We start from the raw sequence: 16,685 nt of genomic DNA, 5'->3' as shown, positions 1-16,685 counted from the left end.
TATCTGGGCTCCCGTTTTTCTTATGAGGCCACGCTTCGGGCACGGTGGCTCGCTGCGCTCGCCACACTATATAAAATCAACTCCATGCGTAGTTGGATAGTAGGGGTATGAAAAAATGTGGTGCATTTAACATGGGAGCCCAGATAATACATAAGTACCCATTTATATAAATATATTATAAATATTTATATAACTATATAATATATTATAAAAAAATATAAATATATATATATATATATATATAATGTGTGTGTGTGTGTGTGTTGCCTCCTGGCAACAAGCAATTTCACCCCCCTTGGCAACAAGCAAGCATTTTTAACGACATCCACAAGGAAAGGCAGGGCTGACCCAGGTTCATTGTAAATGGTGCAGACCCAGGTCGAAGTGCTGTTTAAATGGGGTATAAAGCAGGGTCAGACCCTGGAAACTCCAGCGTTCAAAGACCAGGGTGCGACCAGGGTTTTTGGTGTAAAAGGGGTATTAGATTTGTGTGAGTTATTTTGTTTCTGTGCAGGGTAAATACTGGCTGCATTATTTTTACACTGCAATTTAGATTTCAGTTTCAACACAAGCCACAAAACTTTAACTCTTTCTGCACATGTTACATCTGCCAACAGGAACATGGTTTAAAGCATTACTTTGCATTTATCTGCCCTAGGGCATTTTAAACTTACTCCAGCTAAAAAGGCAAATGCGTCATACCAGTGGCGTAGCTACGTTTTGAGCGCCCCCCCGCCCCGCTAAGCACCCCTACCCCCCCTGCCCCGCCGCCGCCCATGCAAACCCCCCCTCAATCCCCCACAGCCTTACCTATCGCGCTGGTCCCGGCTGCTCCGTTCTTCTGCTGAGGACCACCAGAAAATGGCCGCCCCCATACAGCAGTTTCAGAGAACTGTGTGCTATATGGGGGCGGCCATTTTCTGGTGGTCCTCAGCAGAAGAACGGAGCCGCTGGGACCCGCGATAGGTAAGTCTGCGGGGGATTGGGGGGGGATAACTATAGCACCGCAGCCCCCGGCGCCCCCACATGCACAGCGCCCCCCCGCGGTGGCGGGGGCTGCGGTGCTATAGTTACGCCCCTGCGTCATACACACAGGGCAATTGTAGCCTTATTTACAATAACCCTTTAACATTGCAGATGCCTGATCACACCTGGGATTTTAACATGGGTCTATCCCGGGAGCGACCCATCCTTTGTGAGGTGAAACTCACCACAGCAACCCGGCAATATGGATGATGATTTCATCAGGGGGTGGGGTGGTGATGGTGTGGGGGAGGAGGCAGCACTTGGAGCTGACACTTCCTCCTCCCTCTAGTGTGAACGGGAACCGGGTCTTCCATTCACAGTGCACTGCGACCTGGGTAAAACCTTTCTTTTAACCCAAGTCAGAATGCCATGCTGGAACCGGGATTTTTCTGTTATTCTTGCTTTTAAAACATAAATTTATCAAGTCTTGTTTTTTGTATGTACTCAAAATGTCAACACTTACAATGTCGACATTCACAATGTTGCCATCACAATGTTGCTGTGTGCAGACTGTCTACCCTTATTATCCTGGCAGGTTTTCCAGCAGTTTATGGAATGAATTACTTGTCAGTTTGTATTTGTTATATATATTAAAACAGTGATGGTGCAAACGGTGGTTCAAAAGCAATTTTGCTTAAATTAAAACATCAGTTTCCAACCTGCCCCCACTCATGCCAAAAAGTGGGAATTTTGCTTGATAATGTTGCCCATAATATCAGCTTTGTTAGCCAATGTAGGTTTCAGGCAACAGACAGTTGGTAACTGTAATGTTGACAGACCTGGCACTGTTTTCCCAGCAGAAATAAAAGCTTATCTACTGTACACACACTAGACTGAGAATTAGGGAGGTCAAAGGGGTAAGCGGTTATAAAGGTTTACAGCAGGGGTGGCCAAACAGGTCCTCGAGATCTACCAATGGTCCATGTTTTGCAAATCGCCTAGCTGGTGCACAGCTGGAGTCATTACTAACCAGGGCTGCCACTAGAAATTGTGATTGACAGATTTCTAGTCCAGGCTCCCCCTCACTTACCGTTAGGGTTGCCACCTCTCCCGGATTTCCTGGATTCTCCCGTTTTTGGTGGCAACCCTCAAGGAGGCTTTTCCAGTCTCCCGGATTCCGGGATTCTCCCGGAATCCGGGTGACTGAAAAAGCCTCCAGCCCTATTTGCCGCCTCTCCCCTGTCCCCAGCCGTCACTTTCAGCGCCACTGCACTTGCCAGGCCTGGCTCCGCAGCCTTACAGACGCAATCACGAGATGATGATATCATCTCATGAGTATTAACCTGTAGCCTGCTGCCCGCTGTCTGGTGATGATGTGCTGCTAGCCTCTGGGAAATGTGGACCTCCCAGCATGCCCTGCCTCCGCCCTCCGCTGCTGCCTGCATGCCGGACTGGACACCACGCTACTGCTGGCCTCCTGCTTGTAAGACGACCACTGGTGAGTTGACAGTGGACTTCAGCCTCCCTGCCAGCTGCCCCCCTGCCCACCCCCGGCCTGCCAGCGTTGCCCACCCCCGGCCTGCCCGATTCATAGACCATGCCCACTTTTGGAATAAGCCACGCCCCTTTTCCGGAGCGCGCGCATTACAATTATAGGGTTGAATCTCCAGGAATCGATAAACAGTAAGGTGGCAACCCTACTTACCGCCCTCCCCCCTCACATACCGCCTGGCTCTGCTTTGGGGGCGCAAAGCAAAACGCAGGCTCCCCCACCCCCCTTTCCACTGTGCTGCATGCCCTGCATGAAGCCCACTCCTGGAGCGTAGGCTTCTTCACCTCCGGACGCTGGCAGCCATTTAGAATATGGTACTGACTTGTGGCCTGGCAGCCACTTTGATTGGTTGCTGGGCTGCGAGCCCCGTTTGGATTACAAGTCAGTGCCATATTTTAAATGGCCGCCAGCGTCCGGAGGTGAATTTCTTAACATTTTTATTAACAGTTTTCTATAGCACACACATATTCTGGAGCACTTTACAGAGTATAGTTGTACATTCACATCAGTCCCTGCCCCAGTGGAGCTTACAATCTATATTCCCTACCAAATGTGCATGCATTAATTAATTTTGTTGGAAGCCAATTGACCAACCTGTATATTTTTGGATTGTAGGAGGTACCCGGAGGAAACCCACGCAAGTATGGGGAGAATATACAAACTCCACACAGTTAGGGCCATGGTGGGTATAGAACCCACCTCAGTGCTGTGAGGCAGTAATGCTAACCATTACACTGTCCAAACAATACCGGTAGAGACACACCAAGACTTTTTGTTGTAAGCTACTATTATAAAAAGGATAAATATATCCAGCACAACAAAGTACAATGCTGATATTTTGAGGACACTGTTCTGTTCAGGAAGAGCTGAGTAACTGAGTCTATGCTACTGTACGGCACAGCAATCTTCAACTGTAAACACAGATAGCTAGATTTTCCCTTGCTTTATTGCAGGATCAGGGTGCACAGTGGGTAACTGTGCACAAGGCGGAATTCTTTTTACTCTGTGGTGGCCAATAAAGAAAACCCAGTGAAGGCAGGCCAAGACTCCACAACCTCAGCTAAGCCGCTAGCATTGAAATCAAGGACCCTCCATTGATAATCCATGGGAATACAGAGCCATGTGGCAGGATTCCCAGTCCTGTAACTGAACAGAATACCACTGGCCTAATAAGTCTAAAACCATTTCAGATTTCTTTCTTTTCTCAGCCTAAGACACAAAGTTGTTAATTCTTTCATAAGATTATTGCTGCCCTGTCTTCTAAATTCTGGAAGGGTTCCCGGAAGCATTTTAATTATGCTATATGCATTGGATTGTGAGCTGCTATGAACAGGTCCGGTGCAAGGCACCGGAGCGCCCCAGGCGAGTCGGGGTGGGGGCGTTCCGGTGCCGGGGTGGGGGTACCTGTGTAAAAAACTTGCGTCCCCGGCATCCCTGCTGAGTGCTGGTGCGTGCAGGGGTGTCCGTGCCGCCGGGGGAACCTGCGGCGCTGTTATTGTGTACAAGCTGGCCGCGGCCGGCGGGGTCCCTACAGTGAATAGAAAATAACTAGCGCTTCCCGCGCCGCCGTGCGCATAGCGCTAGTTATTTTCTATTCACTGTAGGGACCCCGCCGGCCGCGGCCAGCTTGTACACAATAACAGCGCTGCAGGTTCCCCCGGCGGCACGGACATCCCTGCACGCACCAGCACTGCAGGGACGCAAGTTTTTTACACAGGTACCACAGTTAGCTAACCCTCCATGCTGGGGGTGAGGGGCGAACTGCCGCCCTCCAGGTGCCGGCACCCTAGGCAAATGCCTAGAGCTGCCTAGTGGTGGCGCCGGCCCTGGCTATGAATCAATATTTATGTACAGGTGTAAGGAGACTTGGCTCAACAGATATGCAATTTCAAGTGTGCTCCTGAACTGGGTTGTAAATTCCACCACCACTTGGAGAGATATAAAGTGCCAACCAATCAGCTCCTGTTATTTTGTAAAGACAGTCAGTAATATAAGTTAGCGCTGATTGGGTGCTACTTTATCTCTCTTAAATTTACTAAGATGGGAGCTCTAATAAAGATTGGATGTTGCCCATAGCAACCAACCAGATTATATCTATTATCTTCCAGAAGGTGCTAAATAAATTAGAAGTAGAATCTGATTGGTTGCTATAGGCAGCATCTCATCTTCAATAGAACCACCGTCTTGGTAAACTTACCCCATTATATTCTCTCTGAATGTGCAGTCAGTTTGCAATATTAGAAAACTAATTGATTTAGCTCCAAATGTGTTTGCAGAGTCCAAACTTATCCAAAGCTGAGTGCTGTAACAATCTGATTTAAAAGACTACACAACCTATAGTACAGAGTTACTTTATACAAAAGTGTTTCTAGTTCTACTTCTCTACAGCAGGCATAGATGTTGCTGCTGCTGTCTCTTAACACCAATAGGTGAACACATAATAGGAGGCTACTCAGTCAGAATGGAAGTAAAGTCTCCCAGTAGACCACATCATGTGGCATCCACTGTTCAATGCTTCGCCTCACAAGAGAACGGATTTATAATGGTGGGCCTCACCACTGGCCACTGTGCAATGGAGTGCTCATGTGGTAAGGATATATCAAAGAGAGCCTAGTTTTTACAAAACATTTTTTATTTGAATTTATAGAACAAATGTGAGCGACGCTGACATTTTTAGCAGATATTTTGCATATCTCTCAAAGAGATATTGGCACTCAAAGGGTTAAAGAGCCTCCCTGTTGGTTGATGTACAATGCGTAGCTCTTCTGACAGCCATGGTAAAAAAAAAACCATATATAAACAGTAAAGTATTTATATATTTTAATTATGTGATTGCTAATAAAACTATCCATTGGATAGAGATGTAATAGGGCATTTGAACTTCAAGACCAGATATTTCATTATTCTCTTATGTTATAGTTCCGGATTTTTGGGGTGTTGAGGGAACCTTGACTCCTTGTGTGTCTGGTAATCACTGGTCTGCGGATCTTCTCAGGACTTTTCTTCAACGTGTTCACGTGTTGACCTTTAGTAGCAACCACTGTGTGTAAGACATATACAAATTAGTAAGATCATTAGGCCATACATGCTCATCAAAAAACTAAGCCTTGGTGGGAGATAAAGTGGACAGAGATAAAGTACCAGCCAATCAGCTCCTAACTGTCATGTTACAGGTTGTCTTTGAAAAATGAGTTACTGTAGGAACTCGTTGGTTGGTATTTTACCTCTCTCCAAGGTTTAGTACATAAACCCTTAATTGGTATAGATATTTTATTACATGATAAAAGCTATGTGTTTTCTGAAACACTAAAAATGGTATAATGACAAGTACAGAAGTTAATGTAAGCGTTACAAAATAATAAAGATACATGTATAATCCAGAAAGTAAGACTGTTTGGATAACCCCTCCACACAGTTACTTCACCGCCCCCAATTTATGGCCGGGTGGTCTCCCTAGCCTTGTACAGAAAAAAGATATATACTCTCTCCACGACTGTAAAATGAGAAGTGTTATTCGATTTTTTAGCAGAAAGTGAGACCTGCCACAATTTATCATCAATTAAAGCAAGTGTATGTTAATAGGAGAAAAAGTGGTCTGACATGTTCAATAATAGGCATACCGATGTAAAAGATGAAGATCAACCTTGACACCCATTACTTGTCACAGTTCTAGGTGCGAGGCTATTGATCATTCACCTTATTATATCCAGACCTGGCTCCAAGCGGTTTCATCTTTTCATTAAGATCAAAGATTTCCTGGGTGGAGAACGTTTTGGAAGTGATGATGAGCTGAAGTTTAAAGTCAGCAACTGGGTAAATGGACTGAAGACAGCTGAGATGACAGATACTGGGGATAATAACACTTACCCCTGATAAAACACCGGAAGCAGAAAATTTAAGTTTTTACATTTCCTCTGTTTTGCCATATATATATATATTTTTGAATAATAATTTTTATTAAAGTTTTAAAATACATAGAAAAAAACAAAATATCAAGGGAGGGAATACAAATAAAATAAAGATGGAGTAGGGTAAGGGGGGCGGACATAATACAGAAATGACGGTACTTGTGTACTAGCACGGCACCCATTGCATTGCAGACCATAAGGCATGCGATGGCAGCCGATGTTATACAATTTTAAATTGTATACCATCGAATTGTATGGCATTGTATGCCATTGTATCGCATATACAATGGTATGCAATTTAAAATTGTATAAGCACCCTAATGGGGGCTTACAATGTTAAATGCACCCCCACTATGAACTTGAACCCGAAGCGTGGCGAGCGCGGCGGTATGCGTCCTACAAAGTTTTCATACCCTTACTATCCACGTCGGCGTGGAGTTGATCTTATATAGTGTGGCGAGCGCAGCGAGCCCGAAGCATGGCGAGCCCCGCGGAATACATGTAAAGTTATACGCGTCCGCTCGCCACGCTTCGGGCTCGGTGGCTCGCTGCGCTTGCCACACTATAGAAAATCAACTCCGCGCTGACGTGGATAGTGGGGGTATGAAAAGGTCGTAGGACGCGTACCACCGCCGCTCGCCACGCTTCGGGTTCACGTTCATAGTGGGGGTGGCGTGGGGGTGCATTTAACATTGTAAGCCCCCATTAGGGTGCTTACACAATTAAACATCGTATAGGGGGGCTTATACAATTTTAAATCGCATCGCAGTGCATCGGGTGTATGGCATGCGATGCGATTATATGTCGTGCGACCAAATATCGTGGGCGCCGCCGTGCTAGTACACAAGTACCGAAATGACATATGAAATATAAGCAAATAGCATTATAATAGAAAGTAACTAATACTAAACACCACAAAACGCATAGGAAATTGACGTGTTAGTATTCAGATAAGCCAAAGTCAATAAACATAAATATCAATTGGTAGGGCTAGAATTCGGTGAATGTAGTATAGAGAGATATAGATGAGGGTTGTCAGACAAGGGCTGAAGCTGTTTCTCCCTAAATTTACCCCATTTAAGCCATCTTATAGACAATGATGATGTTGCTGCAGAGTATTCGCAAACTGCATTTTCAAATAGGTAATGCTTGTGAATTTTCTCATCAATGGCTTGTATAGTTGGGATGGCTGGGGATTTCCATAATTGAGCTATGGCTGCTTTTGTAGCGATTAAAATATGTCTCAAAAGGTAACCGTCTCCCACGGACAGTCTTCCAGGGTAGAAATGAAACAAAGCAATCAATGGCTCAGCTGGAATATCTACCAGTAATACCTTTCGGATTAATAGAAACAATTCGGGCCAGAGGGGTCAGAGCAAAGGACAGGACCAGAAAACATGGGAGATGTTTGCAATATATACACAGTTTCTCCAACAGTATTGGGATACATTAGGCCAAATTTTGTGGAGGTGTTCAGGGGTAAGGCAAGCTCTTTGGGATAGTTTATAAAACATTTCCGAGTGGCCAACACACCTCGAGATCCTGAAACAAGAATGGGCAATGGAGTCCCACTCCTCCCCCGAAAGGGAAACACAGAGATCCCCTCCCACTTAAGCTGAGCGGGCAGTGTGCCCCTCCTAGACTCCAACAAAAGATGTGTGTACCACCAGGAAATGCCTCTGCTCCTGTGGGGGGAGCATAGAGGCTGAACTAAAAGCTTTGGGGAGGATAATTCCGTTGTATGCCTAGGTGGACAACCTGTGTTGGAGCTGTAAATATTTGTAGAAGTCCTGTTTTGGTATATTGTGCTGGGCTTGAAGTACTGAAAAAGGGGGCCAGAACGTGATCCAGAACATCTTTGAGAAAGTGGAGGCCGCATTCCGCCCAAGAATCAAAGGACAGCCCGGGAATTAGGCTAAAAATAGCAGATAAGGACAGTTCTGGACAGGGTAAGGAAAAATGTTGTGGAGGAGGAAACTAGTTTATGCCATGTGGAGATTGTAGTGCGGACCGCTTTGCCTACTTTCTGCTGTGGTGGAACATCAATTGGGGGCAACCACAACTAATCTTGTAGGTGGAAGGGGTGAATGGGGGCTTGTTCTAGCACAACCCAGGGTTTAGGATCAGTTTGCTCGAACCAATCTGCAGCCTGAGTGAGGATACAAGCAGCATGGTATTTTTCAATATCTGGGAAGGCTACCCCCCCCCCCCCCCCCAAAAAAAAAAAACTGTTTGGGGAGAGTGAGAATGCGAGAGAGTTTCCATATGTAGGTGGAGAAAATCCGATTAATTCTATTATATAGAGATTTTGGCAATAATCGCGGGATCGTGCGGAAGAGGTACATCAACTTCGGCAACAGTACCATTTTAGCAGCAGCGATGCGACCAAGCCACAATACTTTGTGTAGTAACCAATTTTTAGTTAGTTGTTCAAAGGCCTTCACCAGGGGGTCATAGTTACAATCTAATAAGAGAGTGTCCCTTGCTAAATTAATGCCTAGATATTTAAGAGAGCTGGCCTGCCATGCATATTTGTAAGTTTGTTTCAAGGATTTGACTACATTTTCAGGAATATTTAGTGGAGAGCATCTGTTTTAGAAGTGTTGAGTTTATAGTAGGAGACTCAGGAGTATAGTAGTAGAATCAGGTATTGTGTGAAGGGATAGTAGGTAAATCTCAGGCCTAGATAAACATAGAAGAATATCGTCTGCAAATAAACTAATCTTATTGGGGATACCACCGATTATTGGGCCATGTATTGTATCAGTGTTCCTGATTTTTTCAGCCAGAGGTTCAAGAGCTAAGGGAGATAGAGGGCACCCCTGGCGAGTGCCGTTAGAAATATCGAATCCCGAGGAGACACAGCCATTAACAGAAACTTTAGCATATGGGGCAGAATAAAGGGCTGCAATATAAATTTAAATCCTACCACTTAGGCCAAAGCGGTGAAGAACCGCCTGCGGGTATCCCCAATGCAGCCCTTCAAAGGCCTTCTCGGCATCCAGAGACATAACCAGCAATGGGTCTGATAGGGAAGCACAGTACTCCATAACCCCTGGAACCCTTCAAGTGTTTTCCTGGGCTTGCCTACCAGGCACGAACCCCACTTGATCAGGTTTGATCAAGGAGTGTGAGCATATAAAACTTTTGATTAAGGCGGGACAGGTTACCCTGTACCTCACTCAAAGAGAAAAGGTTGACCTCTTCTCTAGCCCTTAGCAAAAGCTTAAATAAAGATTTATTCTTGGGATCCGCTTTGTGGGCATTCTCAAGTTTGGCAGCCTCAAGCTCGGCTAGTTCAAAGCGCTTTTTATAATATCTTTTAAATCTGGCTTCCGTCTGAATTGCCGAGCCACACACTACAGCCTTGAGTGAACACCAGTGTGTGTAAAAAGGGACGTCTCCTCTCGGGTATTAGTGGACAAATAGGATGAGAGAGATTGCTGTATGGCTTTTGAAGCTTCTGGCTGGTCAAGGATATGTGTGCCCAATCTCCAGGAACCTGGAGGAAGTCTCCGTTCCCCAAAATCCCACGTAATAGCAAGGGGGGAGTGATCTCACCAGGACATAGGCAGTATTTCGGCTTTATGAATGGATGCCAGTACCCATCTATTGGCTAAAATCAAATCAATTCTGGAGTATGATTGGTTTACATGGGAATAAAACGAATAGTCGCTAACTGTGGGGTGCCTAGCGCGCCAGACATTAAAAAGCTCATATTCTGCCAGAAAACCACAGAAACCTTTAGCGGGTTGTTTTGCCATATTTTTTTTAAATGGGGTATCTAATTTGATGACATGCCAGATGAAATACACATTTTCTACCCTAAACACACAGGTTCAGTGAAACCTGTGTGTTTTTGGATGCTACACTGTTGATTTCAGGGATTTTGCATCGCCTGCCTAACGCAGATGAACCAAAAATCCTGATAAGCCTTCAGCATGCACCAAGTTATCGGGGCTAATAGGATTGCCCCAGGCAAGACTATTACAATCAATGATCGTGGGTAATAGGATACTGCCCACTGCATGAGAAATGCTAACATGAAGGAAATGATTAAGTGGGGAAATAGGTGTTTTAAAAATAAAAACACAACAACAAATAATGTATGTTATTAGCCAAAAGATCATTATTTTCTGGATTGCCCTTATTTTCTGGACATATCAGAAAAATGAGGAATGGACAGTACTTTTGTTAAATTGCATTGATAATCACAGCACATTATACGCTCTTTAAACAAAATCCTAGCGGTCTATGTTTGCACTATTGCATTGGTATAACTAGCCTAGGACAGCATACAATGCTATATGTAAGAAAGTTAAATTGTCATCTTCACTTGCAGCTGAGTTAATGTGCAGAAGACTACAGAGAGGTTTATGCTGGTATATGATTTACTAATACTCAGCAATGTGTGGCATTTCACCCAGACAACAGCTCATTATAGCCCAATAGCCTGATGTGAACACTGTTGACATTGTGTCTGATGGGGAAGTGCACAGATAACCCAATGACAGCTGTAATCTGCGTGATGCAATCATGCAGCAGGCCAATGAAACTCAGTCTATGTAAAGTGCCTTCGTGTTGCAAAACAAAGGTGTAAGGACCAGGACAAATATTGACAATGGCCTTCAACAAATGAGTGACTTCTCAATATTCACAGCACATCAGTATATGGAAACATGATAAGAGATTAACCTTGGGTAGCTACCACTTTGGTTGGCTAGGAAAAGAACACACATTGTGCTCCCACAATCTGCATTTTGTCCAATGAGCCGTGTCACAAAAATAAAGTGACTGAGCTGAGGTGCACCGTTATATGCTTTTACTGACTGGCAAAACAGAATGCATAATACCATATTTTAACATATACCAATAAAGGTTTCATTTTACCATTATTTATTATATGTTTAAGAGTTGTCCTTTCTCTGCATTTTGACAGTACTGGGAGCACCACTAACGTAAGCTATTAACCTAAATTAGGGGCTGGATTGATCTATGTTGGTTTTAAAAATTGATACAAAGATACTATTCAGATATATATTCTATTTGACAGGTTATTTGTAGAATCAAACCTTTTGGAACATAGAAGAGGCTAACTATGCAGTGTTGGGACCTTGGCCTGGTTTGCCCCTTTAGGGGTGTGACTGCCCCATTGCCCAGTGCTTTGGAAGCCCCCACCCCCTGCTGTCCTGGCTACTCAGAGACATAATCCATGGAGGTGATTGCAGCTATTTTGATGTCAACTGCTAAGATGGTTTCATTAGAGCAGCCCGCATCCCCCTAATGACACCATACAACTATGTGTTTATCATGATTTACCATTTGGACAAGAATTTCAATAAAAATTCATTTTTCTTATCTAGACTTTTCCCCTGACAATCATGGTAGTGTAAGTGAGGAAAAGGGGAAAATTATTCTAAGAATGGAGTATCACTTACTGGGTCACTGTAGTGATAGGGGACTATTTCTGGTTCCTTTTAGAAGAACCAATGATACACTTTACAAATTGAAAGTGCCAACATCCTATTTCCCTAAAGTAAAGTAACTTTACATTTTTTATTTTATTAACAATTACAATAAGGCTAATTTATATCAATTCTGAAGTTTAGTTTCTGCAGTTTGAATCGTTATTGTACTTTTAGAAGTATTTTATTAATAAACTACCCCTCCATCTGCTTCACATGGGGGCATTTTGTAATTTCAGTGATAGACTTTTAAAATTTATATGTATAAGTAAATTTCCTTCTGAAAAAAGTTGGTTTTGGTGTGACCGCAAACAGGGCTAAAGGCCCTCATACACTACATTTCATCTGTTTCCGGCGGATTCGGGCAGAGAACTCATCTCAAATTGGATGTGTATAACATGCCATCGGGTCCCGTGCGCATCGGAGTCAGAGACCGGACCAGCATGCTCGGATTCCCCTCCCGGTAGCGGGGAATAGGGGTCGCATGCGATACATCACATGTGAAAGGACCGAATACGATGTATCGAGTTAGATTTGGGTGATTTTTTTTTGTTTCTGTACAGGGTAAATACTAACTGCTTTATTTTTAAACTGCAATATAGATATCATATTGAAGTACAAACCCCACCCAAATCTAATTCTCTCTGCACATGTTACATCTGCCTCACCTGCAGTGAACATGGTTTTGTCCATTAAAGAATGAGTTTGCTTTTACGAGTGAACCAGAATCAGGCCCTATATGTATAAATCTCTAAGCATCAAATAAAGTCAATCATTGTGATGTATCTTTCATTTTTTTTTTTATACAAGAAAGCTCTAGGACCACTAAAATCATCATTGCTCAGGCTTCCTAATATCATAGATTAATGCTTGAAACACCTAAACCTTCCTTAACAAATACGCTATAGAACTGTGACAACTGAATCCAAGAACCATATTCTGGTCCACACGCAATGCTGCGAAATTCGTGGATGAAACACCGCCCGCACGGCTGACCCACTATAATAGGGGATCCAAACGCTGCCATAACAGGCTGCGATCCTCAGGAGTTTCATTCCTTTTAGAGACTTGATTTCAGTTCTCTTACTGAATAAAACAAAATGCATAAGTTCCATTCTCACCCTGATGACTGCTTTCCTCAGAGCTGATCAGTGAAGGGCTTGATCCCATATCCAATATTTTCCAAACATCCTGCAGCGATGTGTCCCCCTCTTTCCAGCTGGCTGGGGAATGAATGGCCCGAGTACCCTTCATGTGATGCCCACGTGGTGATGGAGAGGTGTTCTCTTTCCGTTTAGGTTTTGAAAAATCAGAGGCAGAAGACTACAGGATATTGGAGGAACCAGGTTTCAGACAGAAGTAATGCTAAAGTCAATGAATAAGATCTTGTGAAAGCACTATTATTGTTATCATGTAATTAACCAGACGGGATAGGGTTATACAATTCTATAAGGTAAAGCGGCAACATCCAAGACATCTGTAATGCTAGTGCACAGGTTCTCAGATTCGGTCCTTAGGACCCCACACAGTGCATGTTTTGCAGGTCTCCTCACAGAATCAAGTGAAATAATTAGCTCCACCTGTGGATCTTTTAAAATGTGTCAGTCAGTAATGAATGCACCAGTGCACCTGCAAAGTGACCAGGAAAACGTGAACTGTGCAGGGTCCTGAGGACCGAGTTTGAGAACCACTGTGTTGGTGTATAGTACAATACATGTGTGATCATTGGTTGGAAGGCCCAAGGGCCATATTACTAACAGCGCTTGTGAGCCAGCATAAAAGAGGCAAATTGCCTGGAGAGACACGCCAAGAAACATGATGATATATGGGACAAAGTGTGAGTTGTACACACGAATGAAAATAAAAAGCAGTGTGAGTGTTTCAGTACAGGCAGATTATATGGGTATGAGGCAGACTAGCACTGGCAGGGCTGTGAGGGTTATGTCAGTCAGACAACTGGAATCTGTGCCAAGAGGAACAGGGGTGAGAAAGAAAACTCACAATGAGCTATTGAAAGCAATACAACGGGGGAAAACAGTGAGACCCTGGACATGGGGCCTGATTCTGGTTCACTCACAAAAGCAAATTCTCTCTCTAATTGACAAAGCCATGTGCACTGCAGGTGTGGGGGTGCAGATGTAACATGTGCAGAGAGAGTTAGAGTTGGGTGTTATTTTTGTTTCTGTGCAGGGTAAATAGTGGATGCTTTTTTTTACACTGCAATACAGATATCTGTTTGAAGTACAAGCTCCACCCAAATCTATCTGCACATGTTACGGAATACAGTCACTAAGTCTACAAGCATTAGGTCAACACCACTAGGTCGACATAACTGAAGGTCAACATGCAGAATGGTTGACATGCAGGAAGGTCGACAGGGTCATTAGGTCAACATGCATTAGGCCAACATGGGGAAGGTCGACAGTGAAATGGTCGACATGGGGTTTTTCACTCTTTTTTTGGAGCCAACATGTGCCGACAGGCAGTATTTCATGCTCTTCCATCCACTAGGGCGTGGAGGGAGAACAACAGTGTGCCCGAAGCATGGCGAGTGGACGCGGTGCTTCGTTTCAGTGTCCATGTCGACATTCGGGACAAAAAAAGTGAAAACTCATGTCGACCTAATGACCCTGTTGACCTAACCCATGTCAACCTAATGCTTGTCGACCTAGTTGCGGTCTATCCAATGATCCATACCCCATGTTACATCTGCCCCACCTGCTGTGCACATGGTTTTGTCCATTAGAGAGAGAATTTGTTTTATTTGAGAGAGAAAGAATGTCACTAGAGTGGTGCACTTCAGGGAAAGAAAGTATTCTAAAAAGTAACTTTTAATCAAAGTAGCTAAAAATTGTAGCGAAATATAGACTAAAACAAGAACATATAAGACACAGACAGTGCAGTTAAAAAGGACACTGAGTCCTCACACAGTGTTCCCCGCTGTCTAGCCGTCCCCTTATAGATTGATATAGCAGGTTCTGTTGGTGCCCGTCACCGTTTACACAATATTTAATTAATCCTGTTATGTCACTTTTTGTCCTATAATATAATATATGTCAGGGAACTAATAATTTGTCCCGTAGGTAAAGTGATAGTTCAGGTAGTGTGTATGGGGGGGTGACAAGTGCTTTACGTGCATGTGGCAAGGGATACAGCTCCGAGCCTGTACTGTGAGGCTACGGGCATGTATTTCCCTGAGAGAGAAATTGCTTTTGCAAGTGAACCAGAATCAGACCCATGGACAGACAGCAAACCAGCCTGCTTTATCCACACATAACTTAAAGCTCACAAGATTGTTAATAAAGAAACATCACCATTGAGAAGATGATGTCTAAGCAGAGCACAGACATACTGTATTTATATAAAAAAACGTACTACTACTACTACTACTGTAAATTCTTGGAAGTATTTTTATCTCACTTTACAGCAGGTCCTTTCTTGTCTCATTATAATATGTGTGTCTAAGACTAAATTAATTACACGTTATAGAGGAGGAACACTTATTAATGAGCACAATTTGCTCAAATTGCGGTAATTGTTTTCCTGTAGCATAAAAAGTAGCAGACAAATGAAACGCTTAATATAAGTTGCACGGCTAAAATGACAGAAGGGTTTATCGGTTACTAAATCTGCTGAACCTTTTCTCTGTTCCAGCCTTTAGAGAGTCCACCTACGGAGGAGCATTTTGTATCAGTACTGGAAGTGAGGGGCAGTGTATAGTCTGTATGGGAGCTGTAGGTTTCAGCCTGCTAAGTAAGGCAAATGCTTTGTACATAATGAAGACTTACGGGGAGTACACATGAGGCAGCTGTGCTGAGCGATCTGAGCAATGCTGGATCGTTCGGCACACAGTGCTGCACAGTGATGTGTGCTGAGAAATCTGTCAGGGCCAGTGGCCCTGACCAGTGATCTGACTGGATTTATCCTGCATGCAGGATCTTAATCGCCCAGCGACAGCGACGCGCTGAGGCCGCGCATCGCAATTGCTATGGCTCTACACACTGAGCGATGTAGGGGCATGTTCTAAGCGATTTAGTCAAATGAAGTCAGATTGCTTAAAAAATGGACTGAAATAGGCCTGTGTGGAACACAGCATAGTGTACATATAGGCCATCCATGCAGAGGTGCTGGAAGTAAAGGAGGGATAGATTAAATAATCGCTCACATTCTGCAGAGCTAACGTGGACAGTCAGAAACAGGCCAATAGCTCATTCTCTTTCATTCTTTTCACTTTGGAGAATACCATTTTCTGGGCTGCCTCTTAATGACATTATAATATGAATTTATGAAGAAAGATAGAAATACATTCAGGCAATCAAGGAGAATGTGACAGAAGAAACACTGGGCTACAGATTATCTGCATTCTGCTGATTTACCTGCATTTTAGATAGCCCTACTGAGCTGTCACTGTGCCTTTGGATTTTAGATACAGCGCTGGTTTGATCCTTAGCAGACATGGGCTTCTGGTACTGAGCAAATTGTAATTCCTGTAAATGAGATCAGAGGAGACAACGTTATACATTCTAGATCGAACATATCAACAACTTTGTCAGTTGTAGGAGTCCATAGCATGGTCATAAAGCATTATTCTGTTCAAAGTACTTGGTCCAGTGCTTTATTAGTGATATTGCAAATGGAATTGAGGGTAAAATGTGCCTTTTTGCAGATGACACAAAGAGGCACACCAGGAGGGGTAAAACAAATGATTGGTGATCTGGGTAGATTAGAGGAATGCTAAATCATGCACTTGGGTCTCAAAAATGCAAAGACTAAATATAGTATAAATGGCCCTAT

General features: G+C 43.7%; 1 protein-coding gene across 2 annotated transcripts in view; it reads right to left on the bottom strand.

Annotated features, from left to right (window-relative positions):
* Nucleotides 1-5,132: 5,132 nt before the first annotated feature.
* Nucleotides 5,133-16,685, bottom strand: part of CCDC57 (coiled-coil domain containing 57) — a 99,914-nt gene continuing 88,361 nt past the window's right edge. For both annotated transcript variants that reach the window (XM_083148677.1, XM_083148675.1), the window contains exons 18-20: nucleotides 16,268-16,378; nucleotides 13,013-13,214; nucleotides 5,133-5,558 (exon numbers count right to left, since the gene is read on the bottom strand). In XM_083148677.1, the coding sequence (XP_083004803.1) occupies nucleotides 5,419-5,558; nucleotides 13,013-13,214; nucleotides 16,268-16,378 (453 nt within the window). In that variant the 3' untranslated portion in view covers nucleotides 5,133-5,418. The remainder of the gene's footprint in view (nucleotides 5,559-13,012; nucleotides 13,215-16,267; nucleotides 16,379-16,685) is intronic.

Source organism: Crinia signifera, chromosome 6 (assembly GCF_055691185.1).
Source record: "Crinia signifera chromosome 6, ASM5569118v1, whole genome shotgun sequence".
NCBI classification, from domain to species: domain Eukaryota; kingdom Metazoa; phylum Chordata; class Amphibia; order Anura; family Myobatrachidae; genus Crinia; species Crinia signifera.
This window is presented reverse-complemented; position numbering and strand designations above follow the sequence as displayed.